Source organism: Hippocampus bargibanti, linkage group LG11, assembly GCF_051943395.1.
Source record: "Hippocampus bargibanti isolate YZ-2025 linkage group LG11, ASM5194339v1, whole genome shotgun sequence".
NCBI lineage: Eukaryota > Metazoa > Chordata > Actinopteri > Syngnathiformes > Syngnathidae > Hippocampus > Hippocampus bargibanti.
Genome location: NC_142744.1, coordinates 8,927,018 through 8,943,371, shown reverse-complemented (window position 1 = coordinate 8,943,371; position 16,354 = coordinate 8,927,018). Strand labels below are relative to the sequence as shown.

Sequence of the window (16,354 nt, the reverse complement as noted above, 5' to 3'; positions counted from 1 at the left end):
AGCGCCGGTTAGAACTGTGGCAAAAAAAAAAGTGGAGTGCTATTCCGACGTGGAGTGCCATTCCCGAATTTGTTTGGGTTTTAGTTTTTCTTGCGTAGGGTGCCGATCAAGCACTGGTCAGACCTGTGGCAATGTTTCGCCCTCCCACGAGTTGGCAGCATTTCCTTTTGTCCAGCTGCCCCCATTTCAAGCTCAGATAACTCCAGACCCATGTAATTTAAGAATCCACTCTTATTTTCCGATGAAAGAAGATAATAATGTTGGGAGTTCACGCCGACTGGCAGGCCAAAAATATGCAAGTTCCCCCGATGAGGTCCGCGAGGCTGACGAGGAGCAAGTGAAGAAGGTTGTCCGGAGGTCAGCGTATGTATAGAAATCCTCAACCAAGAGTGGGAAGCCAGAGAGATAAGGATCACAAAAACTGGAAATGGAGTCAAGTGGAGGAAAGGGTAAAACACTTCACGTCTGAGTCCCCGAGACACTTATGTAGCAAGACAACACCCAGGGACTGAATTCAGCTCGGTAAGAAAATGGGAAATATTTACAGGTTGCTCAAAACATCAACACAGTAGTCTGCTTTCTTGTGTTGTTGAGTACACTTGAACTCTATTTCAGTTCATTCAGCCCAGTCTGGACCAAATTCGTCCGACACTGAATGGGATGGGGTATGGGGGGGACAACAAGTCAACCTTCCCACCTTCTTCCCCACCGATGTTGTTGGAATCAACAACGCCAACACTGACTAAGTTGGCAATGTCCACCCTGCAATTTTCCAAAATTCTTGTCTACACAGGCACCATCTTGTCACTGCTTTGGCTGACGTGACCTTAAAGGACAACCGACATCACTTTTTTGTTTCCTGACATCAGAAAAACGTTTTATAGCATCTAAAATACCCAAAACACGCAGTATGATATTTTTAGTCAAATGCAAAACAACAATAAAAATGACTTAAAGTGTCCAAAATCTACAAAAAAAAATTAACCCGGAAGTGGCCAGTTTCAGAAGGTCCCGCCGCCTTGTTCGTGGCGTCACCCCAAGACGTCTTGCCTTGCTGGAGAATCAAAACAATGGCTTCAGATTCAGAGAATATGCTTTCTTGTTACTCATCCAGTTATGAATATGATTCAAATAGTTCTGAAGAGAAAAGCATACATGTTTGCAATCGATTAAAGAATTTATTCTGTGCCATTTTGAGGCAGTAAGGGGGGGGGGGGGGTGTAGCACTAAAAAAGAGGCAGAAAATGGCAACAAAGCTCCGTGTAAGGAATTAATCAGCCCGTTTCCACAGGCCGATTAATTCCTTACACGGAGCTTTGTCGCCCTCTTCTGCCTATTTTTGGTGCAACACGAAGTTTTCAGAACAAACAAGTAGAGCAAAATGCATTGACGTGATGGAAGGACTGCTACAATGTATCCTTTTTTCGGTTAGCGGCGTTCCTTCAGTGACGTCACGTACGGACTCGTCACCAACTCAATAACAAGACTTCCGGAATATTCAGCGCAAGTCTTAAAACATAAAATATAGCTATATGCGGTGGAATCTTTGTAAAATACGCTCAGTAGAAGTCATTTGAAGCCATTTTACAAATTATGGACACAACTTGTCCGGAGGTGTCAGTTGCCCTTTAAAATGGGGAAAATTCTTTGGCTCATATCTCCCACCGTGGCAGTTTATAAAGAAGAGCCACTTGGCTCGGGGGTGCGGAAAAATACTGGCTTTTACAAAATGTAACATTCAAATTCATCCTTGAGCGTAACAATCCAATAACGTCAGGAATATATCTGCAGTCATGCAGGGATTCAATTGAGATTCTGCAAATGGAGGATAAGAGCACCTTGACTAAAAGTGTCAATTACCGTATTTCCCGGAGTATAAGGCTCACCCAAAAGCCTTGATTTTTTTTAAAAAGATGACCCTGCGCCTTGTAATAATTATAATAATAATATTAATAATAATAATAATACATTTCATGTATAAGCACCTTTCAAAACTCAAGGACACAGGTGCGCCTTATATGTGAGGTAATATTGAGCCATAACAGGTCTCGCAACTACTGTCAACATCCACCGACTCCATTTCCGCCTGTAGAAGAAGTCGTGCGAAACCTACTGTAGCGCCTTATAATGCGGTGTGCCTGATATATGGAAAACATTTATATATTTCTATATTATATTTTGTAGTTGTATATATATATATATATATATATATATATATATATATATATATATATATATATATATATATATATATATATATACAGTAAAGTCTCGTTATATCGATATCGGATATATCGATAGTCCCGGTTATATCGATACTGTTTCTATGCACGCATGGAGAAAATTACATGCAAACAGGGTCGGATATATCGATAGTCCCGGTTATATCGATATTTTTTCGGACTCCCTTGAATATCGATATAACGAGACTTTACTGTGTGTGTATATATATATATATATATATATATATATATATATATATATATATATATATATATATATATATATATATATATATATATTATTTATACCTTTTTTCAGTCATGCAAAGTTGGGTGAACTTACGCCGAGGAGTTGACAGTGGTATAGCCGGAGGGACACTCCGGGATGCAGGCGCCGTTGTGGATGACGTACTCATGACACTCTGGGCTCTGGTTACGCTCCTTCTCCCGCTTGCACCTGTCATTGAGGTCCTGGCAGAAGGAGAAGGAGACGCAGCGCCAGCCCTTGAAGGTGTAGTGGCCTTCGGGGCAGCGCTCCACGCATCCGTCCTGGTGCCGGAGGCCCCTGCAAGCCACGCAGTGGGCTGCCGAGTGGGGCTCCAAGCAGCCGCCGAGGCACTGCTCGTGGCAGCACTGCTGGTCCCGGTGCAGGCGCGGTGTTTGCAGTGGACGGGACACACTTTGGTAGGGGGGGGGGGGACAAAAGAAGGTCAGGATGGTCAAGAGCAGGGGTGGCAAAGTGATTTTTTGCCGCGGGACACATTGTTGTTATGGTTTCCTCTCGAGGGCCGTTATGAATTTGGGGAACCCACTAGAATGTTTAAATCCCTTCAAATATTACATGTAGAGCACACAGCAAATTAATGAATAACTCGTTTTCAAATCTGAAGTCAAGAATAATGACTTTTATTGTGGTTGACATCCAAAAATATGAAATTGTGGGCTCAGATTTTAGCAATCATCATGGAATTTAACAAGTTTGATTTGCTTTCGCGGGCCGAAAAAAAATGATGTGGCGGGCCGGATTTGGCCCGCGGGCCTTGACTTTGACACCTGTGGTCAAGAGGGTGAAAACGAAAGCGGTCATTTCTTGGGTGTTTCTGGAGGTGGATCAAAGGAGATTTAATCTGGGTTGGAAAGTAACGTTCATCATTTAAGAATATAAGTACCCTCAAAGGCATATGGAAAGTGGCGTTATCTTTGTTTATTCATGGGTTCACTTTGGGTGCAAATGCGTTCCAGTGTGTTATTTTAACGACGGCTCTTAAAGAGTTGCTCTTTTTTTTCTTTCATCAATCGGGTTCCTTTGGATAAATATTTTTTTACGTGACACCCCCGTCATCCTACAAAGGTGCAGTTTTTTTCAGACAGAGTTATAACATCAGGACCGAGACGATGGGGAGACACATCAATCCTGCAAAAATGCTAGAGGGTAAAAAATGCTTTTTTGTTCATCTTTTCCACAGAAGCAGGCAAATTGTAGAATGTTACAGCAAATTTGTGCTGTCACAATCATGGCATTCCACATTCCTGTCCAGACTTGAGATACAAGTGACCCAGCAAAGGACCTTTTTCGACATACCAGCCGTCATTCTGCCATTTTTTTGGGACAGGGGGGGGGGGGGGGGGGGGGGGGGGGGGGGGGGAACTTGACAGCACAATCTGGAGACATGATTCCAGGCGGGATTTGACACACGCAGGAGTAATAAAGAGGTTCATGTAGCTTTACTGTTCCATAAAAATGCTCATCAGGTAGAGTGAAATCCCTCAGCAAGCCAGTCAGCAGCCGAGATAATCATCTCGCTGTATGCTAACAGTAATTGTTATTGTATATAAACAGCAGGGGGCCGGAGAGTGTCTGAGGGGGGTGGGGGGTGCTATGGCTCAACAGCAGACACATTCTAATGAGGAAGGACAATCGTCGACCGGCGGGAAGTAAACACGAGCGACGGTTGACGTGTTTTGCAAGCGAGACACTTTTGTAATACGAAACTAATGCGCGACGGCTGACTCAAGAACCGACAACAACAAAAACGTGTGCCTTCGTGAACGGCGACTTGGGGAGGATGGGGGGGGGATCCGCGTGCATGAACCAAGCGCGGCAACGGCAAAATCGAATAGTAGACGTGGCAGGTTAACATACGAGGCCGGCGAGTTTTTGGGACTTTGAAGGACACCAAGCATGACAGCATGACGCAAGACCACTGTTTATGCACGCGTCCGCATATGTGTGTGTTTGTCATAATACGCCTGTTATATAACATTAGATTGGGTGTGAAGCCCCCCCCTGTGTGTGTACTATTATCCAAGTGTAAATGTGAGGACAAGTACAAAAGGTTCTTTGAGGTAAAGGCCTGCCCAAAATAAAATGCACCGACCCTACTTATGCTTTGGATTGAGAAAGGGGGGTTAGGGTGTGAATGTGGGGGGTCTTCGGAACCGAAAAATGCAAGAGTGTGCTTCTTCTTCATGTCCCTGTACAAAATGTGAAAACCCCTGCGTAGCAAGGAGCCGAGTTGTTTGAGATTTTTTTTCCTGCGTCGACTAGCAAGTGATCTAAATGTTCTGAGCTTGTAGCACGTGAGTACTGGACCATCGCGTTGCAGAAGAGTACAGTGTTCGTCAGGGTAATTAAAAAAATCCGGAGGGGCGGGGAGGGGGGGTTAAAATCAGTTTCTCATCCACATGCTATTTGTAGCAGGGGTTTAACCACAGGGCCCGGTCAAGTGGCGGTTTTTAATGTGTCTGAATTTACAATGGTCAGCTTTGAGGTCGTCGTGGTTAGCACATCCGCACGGTTGTGACTGAGGTTTGGCGTCGGAATCTCGGCTGAAGCCTTCTCGTATGGAGTTTGTGTGTGGTTTTTCTTCAGGTACTAGCGCGTTTCGAGGGTTTAATGATTTTTTTTATGTTTGCGCGTGGTTTGTGGTGTCCGCTCTATTCAACATTGACACTGCCTATCGCCTCCCAATTCCCAAGGTTCTTTCTTTACCTCTGAAAGAAGCATGTGTATGGAAATGGGGCAGGGGGGGTAGCTATGTGAGAATGGCAAAGAGAGGGGGAATGTGAAGAGGGGGTTGCGGGGGGGCATCGTGTGAGAGGGAAAACATTGTGAAATAAGAACCTCTTCGCTAAGTCGCTAACATATCTTGCCTTTTAGGTGAAGCCCCCAATTTGGTTTTCCAAAACTTGTCCTTCAGCGTTGCTTTCTGCGCAAACGCACGCATGGATTAACGCCGCATCGCACTCCTGATCCCGCAGGATCCATGTCGGAGAGTCGCGGCTGCGCAAGTACCACCCTCGGCCTTAGCCAATGTGTTGGCTAGCTGCGTAAGCTAGCCATTCAAATGGCTTCTCTCCCATCTTTGAGGAAGACGCCCCCCCCCCCCCCCCCCAGCTTTAACACTTTCAAGCCCTTTCAGATGGTGGGTGGTCAGTAGGAGGGCAAAAGTAGGAAGGTTGTAAAAATTTTACTATACAAGCTGAAATATACTCCAACCGCTTCACATGAATTTTATTGTCGCAGACAAAAAAAACTCACTCCAGCACCGTGGCTGAATACAAAAATGGCCCCGTGGGTCAAACTTTTGACTCAGAAGCACATTCTAGAAATTCTTTAGGATAGGAAGAAGCCAACAACATCTCAGGTGTCGAGTCGCTTTCATCGCGTTCGCAACCCATAAGCCGATTTGTTAATAACTTCATTAAGATGTCTGACGCCTACTCTGATTTGCAAGTAAACTCAAATTAGTTAATCGGCTTGACTGTCGATGCTATAACGTTGATCCTTTTTGGGAACGGGTTGTTTGAATTTCAAATATGGAAGTCATTAAAACAGTACCGCGTGTACTAAAAATGATATACAGTCCGTCCACGAAGTGAATGGAATCGTCGCTCATCACACCTGGAACGTATATTCCAGATCCAACTGCAAACGCAGCCCAAGAACATAAAATTAGTTGTTGTTGGATCAACAAAAGATTTTTAGAGTACACGGCAGAGACAGGCGTAATTGACATCAGAGAAGGACGATCAATAACAGAGGTTAATGTTTGCTAAAACGGTCAACTGCAGGTTTGAATGAACACGAAAGTAAATAAACAGCAGTCGTCTACTTGCCTTTTGTTTGAAACGTGGAGTCATGCGACTACTCGAAATTGGTATGACTACAAATAGATGACAGTTTACACAGGAAAAGATGCTACGCCAATGAACAACGTGGCCATAACTGTAAGCTAGCATGTTTACAAGCAGTAATAATGTGAGAGGAGTTTTGCTTTGGCCGATATTGGCTTGTTAACTAGCTAGCAAGCTAGTTCTAATTTTACTTTTCGTTTTATTTTCATTGAGTGACCGAGTTCATATCAATTTCCTCACACATCAAATCATTAAAGTTTACTGAAATTCCATTCATGTGTTCCACCTCTTCATTCATTGAAGGTGCTCGTTATACTCTGGTGTGCCTTATATGTGGGACATTTTTGAGAAGACACCATTCATTGGGGGTGCGCCTTACACACCGAAAAATACCGTAATAATGAAATGCCCACTTGGTCATCATTGGCTGGATGATTTTGTGCGTAATTAAAAAAAATATATATATATATATATATACTTTTTACTGATACTAATTCTGTTGATTTTTTTTCTGTTTTAGTAAATATATTGCGTTTATTAACATCTTTACATCTTGTAATATATATCTAAAAAATATTCATTCATTCATATATATGGAAACATTTTGACAATACACTATTCATTGGGGGTGTGCCTTATGTTCCGGTGCGCCTTATACAACGGTGTGTGTATATGGTATGTAACATGGTCTGTTGTGATTTTTTTTGGCCTCCATCTTATCCCCAAAAATAAAGGCAAATTTGAATTGGAACTTTTTCTTAGTCGGTTGAAATATTCACTTGTGACATCTTTCAATGATAAACATGCAAGACGTGCGAGAATTCAAATCATCCACGACAACATTGGACAAACATGCTAAGAATGCGTTCGGCTGACTAAGTTCCGCACATTCAGAAATGATAGGGAAAAAAGTGACTCATTCTAATAAGAATAATCTATTTTGTTTTCTTATTCTTGGTTCATCTTGCTCATCATGTGTTCGGATTCAGAAAACGGCGGGGGCTGCGGGGTGGGGAGAACAGGTAAACAATTTGATTAGCGGGCTCCGCTCGCCACTAATCGAGAAAAGAAAAACAACACGGGGAGGAGGAGGGTCGACATTTTTCATTTTGAAGGGCGCTGTTGTTGTCATCGCCACCTGAAAGCCGGATATGCAGTTTGTCCGTGACAGGAATGAAATGACAAACACACGTAGCGGTGATCGGTAATTAAGGCCTCCTGCTCGACAGGCAAATGACGCACAAGATGGCAGATGCGTCTTAACTCGTATATACGACTGATGCATATTTTCCAATATTTTAGAAAATTTGTTCATCAAAAGGGGTCAATTAAATCCAACCTTATCGCCTCGTGGTCAATCAAAACGTGGGAAGAGCAAAGCAATTTGGATTGTCAATGTTGACATTGACAATCCAAACGACATTGAATCCTGACGACACACCAAATATTTAAAATAATCCAATAGCATAACGGTAGGTTTTGAATGAAACACGGATTGTGCGCACACACATAGAGAATAAATACTGTAGGAACCAAGACAAGGGCACAGAAAATTAGACTGGACCCTTTGTACCCTGCCCACCACCTTTTCCAAATACTCCCGTCGGGCAATATTTTCCTGTTGCGTCATTTCAAAACGTGAAAATTTGCATGAAGAGATGTTCGTAAGTAGAGGTACTATGTCCAAGAAGCCAGAACGTTGATCCTTCTCCAAGACCCTGTTGATTTTTGAGAAAATGGAATGTTTTTAAGTGTGCCTTACAGTGCGAAAAATACGGCACTAGAGGTATTGGTCCATTGGTATCAGTGACGACTAAAAGAGTGACTATTGTAGTGAAAAAGAGTGGTACGGGGCCGCCACAAAAATGGACAAAATCTGACTTCAACGGACAGTTAGGATGGCAGAAAAAAAATAATTGGCTCGAGGACTTGCACAGTGCAAGAACCAAGACAAGAGCGTGGAAAATCCTACTCGACCCTCCGTAGCCTCCCCACCACCTTTTCCAGAAACTTTCTTCAGGCAGGGGCTACTGATCCATGCACACGAAATCCAGCATCCAGACATTTAAACAGCTTCTTTGCCCTAGCCGTTAACTCTCTAAACGGTAACCAAAATATAACTGTATAGTGACTCTTTGCCATTTTTTTATGATGATACTAGTGCAGCGTGTTCTACCGGAGACAAATTCCTTGTGTGTTCTACATACTTGGCCAATATAGATGATTCTGATTAATGAAACACGGATTGTTCCACAAACACAGAGAATACATACTGCAAGAACCAAGACAAGGGCACAGAAAATCCGACTGGACCCTTTGCACCCTGCCCACCACCTATTCCAAATACTCCCATCAGGCGCACCAAATCCAGCAGACATTTAAACAAGTTCGCCATTAAGTCTCTAAACGGTAACCAAAATATAATTGTATAGTGCCTCTGCAATTTTTTTAAATGATGATACTAGTGCAGCGTGCTCTACCGGAGACAAATTCCTTGTGTGTTCTACATACTTGGCCACTAAAGATGATTCTGATTCTGAAAGCTTGTTGCCGGATGCCTGAAATATCCGGGATTCCGCCAGACTGGCTTCAGTAGCAGTACGGCGAAGAGTTCGCAGGGTGCAGCTCCTGGCGAGTGCCAGAGCGGTGTAGTCAGCTCAAAGGAAACACTCACGCTATGTGCGCACGTGCGTGCAGGGTTGAATCGAGGTGAAGAGAATAGAGATGCACATTGAAGAGAGTGACACCATGCACTTCAAAATACTCATATGTACCGATTCGGTTGGGCGGGTTTGGTTTTTGCCCGACATGGCGCACTCATCCTCAATTTCAACTGCAGTTTACCGACGGGGGGAACAAAATTGGTGTATTTTCCAAGAACAATGGAACGTGGTCTCCCGAATTAGCCGCGGAGTGCGTCATAGACAAGAAAAAAAATTGCTTGGAGAATATTTCACATATTATCCAATCAATGAAAAGGTTTCTTCAGCCGTCATCTGTACTTTTTTGAAGGTGTCGGAGGTGTCGCTCCTCAATCCGAAAAGCTTCGTCAGCGAACTAAAATTGTGATAGAGGGCCAGAGCGACCAGCACAATATTAGTTCGCTGACGATGCTTTTCGGATGAGGAGCGAAACCTTCAAAGAAGTACAGATGACGGCTGAAGAAACTTTTTCGTCGTTGGACCACTCCTGTACGACTGAGAGCTTCCAAAGATACATATTTTCAAATATTTTGTTCATCAAAAGGGGTCAATTCAATCCAACCTTATTGCATATCTTTATCTGCAACACTGCAAGACATCAGTTCAAACCAAATATTGGTGGATTGGTCGTCTCCTAACCCAGCAGTTGTGGGTTGTCATGGTTTGCAAGGTTGTGATGGTGGTGGACCCCAAAAAAGGAGGCAGAGGGGTGGAGCAATGTGTATTTGACAAATTGTATTAAAATAAAGTCATCAGAACAGAAAAAGTCCAAAGTACAGCGATACCTCGGTTTAGGAACCCCTTGGTTTACAAACTTTTCGGTTTACAAATGTTACATTTATGAAAATTTTACCTTGGCTGATGTGGCGTTCGCGAACGAGCCCACTCTTCTAACAACAAAGTGGCAGCCGACTGTTTTTTGTCCTCTATTCCCGCCCCCAGTCTTCAGGTAAAGCCACGTAATTGGTCAAAAACGCAGCAGTGAGGGGGTGGGGGGTTTAAACATTAAAGAGATAGGCAGACAACAATGAGAGAGTTTCAACTTTGATAGTTCAAAGACAGAGTGTAGACTGCAAACTAGCTAAACAGAACACAATTGATGAGGAACTAGATAAAATTATCACAGAGAAAGCACCTACAAAGGATCATTCCTCAAGATGGTGAAAGAAGGTTACTTTCCTCATCAAGTGTTTAATGCTGATGAAAGCGGCCACTCCATTCCATCAAGCTATCAACGACCATCACAAAGGTTAAAACGACTTTATCATACAGTATAGTTTATTTCTTTAAATTAGAAAGTAGAAAAGTATGTTTTATGGGGACCTGGGAACGGATTATTCTCATTTAAATGGTTTCCTATGGGAAATTAATTTTTGGGATACACACTTTTCGCCTTGCACACTGTCTGGGAACCAATTAAGTTCGTAAGCCAAGGTATCACTGTATCAAATAAAACCATCAGTAAAAATATGACAAGATGAAACAAACCAGACAGGGTGAAAGAAACAATGACCCGACATGGAATGGCTGTGCCGGGAACCTTTTAACTGCCACTGATTAAAACAACCAACACCTATGCAGCTGCAGGTGTGGCTGACAGTGCCACCGATTGGTCGGTAACCGGAACGTGACATGGGTTCGATCCCCAAGTACACAAGAGAATGAGCCAGCAGTTACACCTGATTCTGCGTCATCAGTCAGTGCATGGGGACTTGAAGTGCCTCATAGGCCAACAAAAGCGCCATGAGTGAAAGCCCATTTTCTCAAATCGTTCTTGAGGTCACAAAATCCACCTCAAATTGCTCAAACGTTGACATAAACCTCAAATCCCTCCCTGAGTGGGCATCTAACTTTTCATCTAGATCCGTCATAAAAATAATATCAGGTTCCACTAGCCGGCTCTCACGTCCGTTAATAACCCCCCAGTGGGAAAGGTGCAACAAAGACGGGAAACAATCAGTATGAACACTCGGATGACTACGATCATCCGGAGTGAAGGAAACGTGGTGGCGCCAGTCAGGAGATTGGCGGGAGCTTCGCGTGGGAGCAAGAGGCCTCGCCGAGTACGGCGGCCATTTCAAGTGACTTTATCCGCCCCGGTGACCGTTGGCCTTGCAATTCCTTCCTCTGAAGAGTGACGGATGGCTTCATATACACGCCATGCCGGGTCTCTTCCTCTGTCTCCAAGCAGCCAACACCAAACAATACGCAACCTCACGCACAAGCTATGTCTATCACGCAGTGTGTGATTTATACGCTTTGCCTTGCACAGTGTCCGAACATGGAAAACTCTCATCTTGTCCATACAAGAGTGCCAACAACTACCGACAACAATGTTCTTCTCTTGGAGAAATACTCCTTCAGTCGAAAAAGACGCTACAGTGCAGCGGAGTCAGGACGAATAGGCGCAGGAGCAAAATATTGTTTAACAACACAGTCTTTTAACTATTAAAAAAGAGGTTTTATTTTTTGTTTCATTCTGCAGTACATACAGTTTTGAATTGTGTAAAAAAAACATTGTACTTCGCGCATTTCACCTATCGTGAGCTATTTTTGGACCGTATCTCCCGCGATAAACGAGGGTTCACTGTATATAAAATTGAAAAAAACATTTAAATGCGGTAAGACATTCACCATCCCCCCCAAAAAAGTGACCTCTTCGACTGTGTGTAAATAAACAACTCCACTTACCAAATAAATTGAAGCACAACTCGTACGTTTGACAGTTAACATTACTCAAAGCATCGGCCGGGAAGTTTGAGATTTTGTGACGGCATCAGATTTGGATTTGATGAAATCAGTCGACAAAATTGATTAAATATCTGAAAATGACTATAAATTTTGTGTCCAAAGTTATTTTCATGAATAAAAAAAAATACTAAATAATTATTTTTAAAAAGGAGCTTCATAGAAATACGCTTTGATCCTCTCCTCTTTCATCTATAACTGCTTCATGTCATCACAAAGAGGGTACAGCAAGTCCTGAAGAATGAATGTCTCTCTGTGTCTTTGTTTTGTCATATTGTCTCTATGCTGTCATATTATTTGTTATTTAGGTTTTTTTTTTGTTATTTTGACTTCAAGACGGCGCCGCGAGAGTGGCTGCCTTTCCAGCAGCTCATGTATTTTGTTTTCCTACTTTTATTCCTTTCATCACTTTGCTGCTGTGAAATGTAAATTTCTCCACTGTGAGACTAATAAAGGCATATCCAATCCAATAACTCAGAAAGGGGATTTATACATTTAATGGACAAGGAAATGTATTGGTGCGTTAAAGCTGAGATGTAAAGGATTGACATAGTCACGTTGTCCAAATGAACATCGGCTGAAGTTGCCGACCGAATAAGTAGGACGTAAGAAAACTCAATAAGCGTTATGGCGAGCAGTGATCACAAGAACAGTCAACGAGACCGTATCGCAACATCAGCCAGCGGCGGTCACTCTTGACGTGGCACATGTTCACGCAGGTGACTCCAGCTAAAATCTAATCAGCGTCGCTCGCCAGAGTCACAGTGCGCCACTTTGACCAAAGGATGAGCGCGACTCAGCCGCGGAAGGAAAGTGGCGTGATCTGCGGCGGTCACTCCGGTTGCAGCTAAAATTACCTCGCTGCAGAAGAAGCGGTGGGGAAAACAGCAAGAGAGGGGGGGCAAACACGGGCGATAAGCCAGGTCAGGCCGCAGGGATCTGGAGTCAAATTCTGTTGTTTTACAAGTTTGACCCAATGACTCTAACCAGAGCTGCTTAATTGCCTCATTTTTCAAAACAAAGCGGCAAAGTATGGTTACATTGAGAACATGCGGGTACATTCTAGAGATCCGAATAAGAATCACAATATGAATCAGAATGCAAATCCAAATCCGAATCCAAATCAGAATCACAATGCATTTTCCAAATTGGTGTCGATATTTATAAAAATAAAAAGGTGAAATAAATTAATACTGTACTAACCGGGAATGCCGATGAAGAGGCAGCAGAGCTTTCTTTTCTTTATTTTTTCCCGTCTTTCAGTGTAGGCAAAGTTGTTCCACTCATACATATTCCGAACGTTGAACTGCATTAGCATGACAATCGCAAGTTCACAAAATGCAGTTTTTGTTACGGCAAAAGACTGCGATTTGACGGGTCTTTACTGTATAGGAGGGGAGAATGTGGAGGAGGGTCATCGGGGGCCACGGAGGGTTTCGGATTCAGAATAAAGGCTCAATAGCAGTGACTGCCCGGAGGCCCGGGGCGTGCAACTTTTATGGCGGGCGTACAACATAGAAAACGTCTCCACCTGGGTGGCCAACTTTTTTTGGAAAAAAAAAAAAAATTCAAATCGAATGTTTGCATTTTTCAATAAAGCAAACGTTTGAACAAAGAAGTACAGATGACGGCTGAAGAAACCTTTTCATCGGTTTGAACGAAGATTTTGAAATTGGAATACATTATTCCGATTTCAAAATCTTCGTTTGGTTTGGAAATTTCAGAATTTCGGTTCGTTTGGCAATTTGCATACTCGACACGGCAGCCAATCACAAGCCTGCTTCCAGACTTTCCCGAGCGTTATAAGGTCGTGCATTTGCGTATCATTTTCCAAAGTAGATGCACAGAACCTCAGCCCCAGAAGAAAGATTCAAAAGAAGCTAATACAATTTATGACGCTACAAAACGTAAACGTACATTATCCCGTGACTCTAAAATGTCCTTTAGAGTTTTGAAAGGCGCTTAGAAAGAGAAGTTCACGTGGCTTGTTGCATGCACCGCAAACATTGCAATGTGCAACATGCCGAACAGTATATGGACAAACGACAACTGGAGCAAAATCATCAGCAAGGGATATTTACGATAAATTAAGCAAGGGAGCATTTGTGGGAGGCACATCCTTAATAATAATAAAAAAACTTAATACTTTGCAACATTCGGTTTTTTTTGCGATTAGTCGTCTTATTGTGTTTCGAGTTGTGAAAAATGGGACAGCCAACTTTATGGCCGGGCAGGCAACTTTTCACAATTGTCTACCCTGGTGTCCGGTAACTTTTTGTCATGAGTTTCAGACACTGTCAATGGTGAAAACCAGCGTGTGGACTATTGGCTATAGAGTGTCTTCAATTAACGTAATGGTACGTGCCCGTGTTGCCAGATGGTCTTTCCAAACAAAGGTTTCTCCATTTGATCAAATTGTATTGACACCGTGATTTGGATGTGGTTTGTTCACTACAGCTCAAACAAAACCGGTGGTATGGATCAGGTTGCTTTTGCCATGGTTGGACTTTGTACGATACCAGGGGTCGGGAACCTATGGCTCGCGAGCCATATATGGCTCTTTTGCTGATTGCATTTGGCTCGCCGCTAAAACTAAATATATATTCTTGCTTTTTTTGCTGTTCATTTCCTGTTTGGGCGTCAGTTGGCGGAAAGCGCAATTTTGATTGGATGATACTGACCTAAGGTAGCTGTTGATGTTCAAAGAGCCATTTCGATTGGATGATACTGACCAAGGTGGCCATTGATGTCGAAACAGGTAAACGGCCCCTTTTAAATAAGCCTGACGAGTTCCTTTCATTCTGATCGTTTGGCTGGATTTTTACCAATCATGAGGAACGGAAAACCATTCATATTAATGGTGAGTATTATCACAGTTCCATTCCGTACCACTTATTCCTCATTAGGGTCGCGGGGGGTGCTGGAGCCTATCTCAGCCGTCTTTGGGCACTCGGCGGGGGACACCCTGAATTGGTGGCCAGCCAATCGCAGGGCACACAAAGACATAGAACAATCACTCTAACACTCACAATTTTGAGTGTTCAATCTGCCTGCCATGCATGTTTTTGGAATGTGGGAGGAAACCAGAGGACCCGGAGAAAACCCACGCGGGCCCGGAGAGAACATGCAAACTCCACTCGGGGAGGCCGGAGGGGGACGCGAACCGCCGAACTCTGCACTGTGATAACCATTCGACTACCTGGCCGCATTATCAGTTATTTTGAATAACACATTCTGACATTTTGTTGAGATCACGTGCGTGCATGTTTGTGTGTGTGTGTGTGTGTGTGTGTGTGTGTGTGTGTGTGTGTGTGTGCGGCTCTCACTGAAAAACATTTCTAAATATTTTACTTTTATGGCTCTCTTAGTTAAAAAGGTTCCTGACCCCTGCTATACCATGTCCTATGCACAAAACCATAATAATTAATCATCGTCGTCTATCATCAATCGGGATGAATCGCAACGTTAGCTAAAGTTAGCTATGTTGGAATGCCGGCATTGTGTCATATGCCAGTGTTTGCTTGTTGTAGTTTCTATTTCGGTCACGGCTTCGCACGGGACTAAACGGGCCAGTTCGGCCATCAACGGCTCCTCTAAGCGGGTCTGTGACTTCTCTTATTTTCGGAGCTGCTCTCATACGACATGTAAAACATTGGCTTCCCCCGTGACGAAAAGCGGACTGCGGCTTGGCGGTGCCAAGCAGTTCAAGTTCTCGGAAGAATTTTGCACGAGGGTGCTGTGCTGATGCCTTTTCTTGCACCCTTGCGCAACACGTCGTCGTCACCTTGCAATTTTGACAGCTCGTTTTTCCACCTGTGTTTGTGCTGCCGTGTTTCCGCCGAACTTTTAGTGTCGTTGTATTAAGTTCATCCTGTCTACTTGATATCTAATTTAAAACAGATTCTTTACTTACAGACAGTGTATTGTAGGTGTTCAAATACCTTGCATGTTTCGCCGTATACTTCCGCCTTTTCAGAGTGTCCCAGTGACTGGACACTGACGAAGTATACGCCGAAACATGTCAGGTATTTGAACACCGACAATACACTGTCTGTAAGTAAAGAATCTGTTTTAAAAGAGAACTTTTAGTGTGTGTTTTTCTTTGTGAGTGCAATTTGTGGGTATAAAAAAAACGATGATGTTTATTTTTTGTTTATTTATGCTTATTTTATGTTTATGTGTTATAATTATGTATTTATATACATTTATATATTCATACGTTTATATATTTATCCATGTATATGTATTTATTTATTTATTTTGTTTGATTGTTTGTTTATGCATGCATGTTTATTTGTGTATTTATGTAATTATGTATTTTTATATTTATTTATTCATTTATCTATTTACTTGTTTGTTTATTTATGCATGTATGTTTATTTGTGTCTTTATGTAATTGTATGTTTCTATATTTATACATTTATATATTAATACAGATATTTATTTATTTATATTTATTTATTCATTTATCGATGTTTGTTTATGTGTGTGTTTATTCATGTAATTATGTATTTATACATTTATATATTGATACATTTATATATT

General features: G+C 42.6%; 1 protein-coding gene across 1 annotated transcript in view; it reads right to left on the bottom strand.

Moving 5' to 3' along the window:
* The window catches only part of LOC148891416 (insulin receptor-like), a 36,608-nt gene that overhangs the window by 4,147 nt on the left and 16,107 nt on the right, over positions 1–16,354 (bottom strand). The window contains exon 3 of the mRNA XM_089009168.1: positions 2,566–2,901. Coding sequence (XP_088865294.1) covers positions 2,566–2,901 — 336 coding nt within the window. The remainder of the gene's footprint in view (positions 1–2,565; positions 2,902–16,354) is intronic.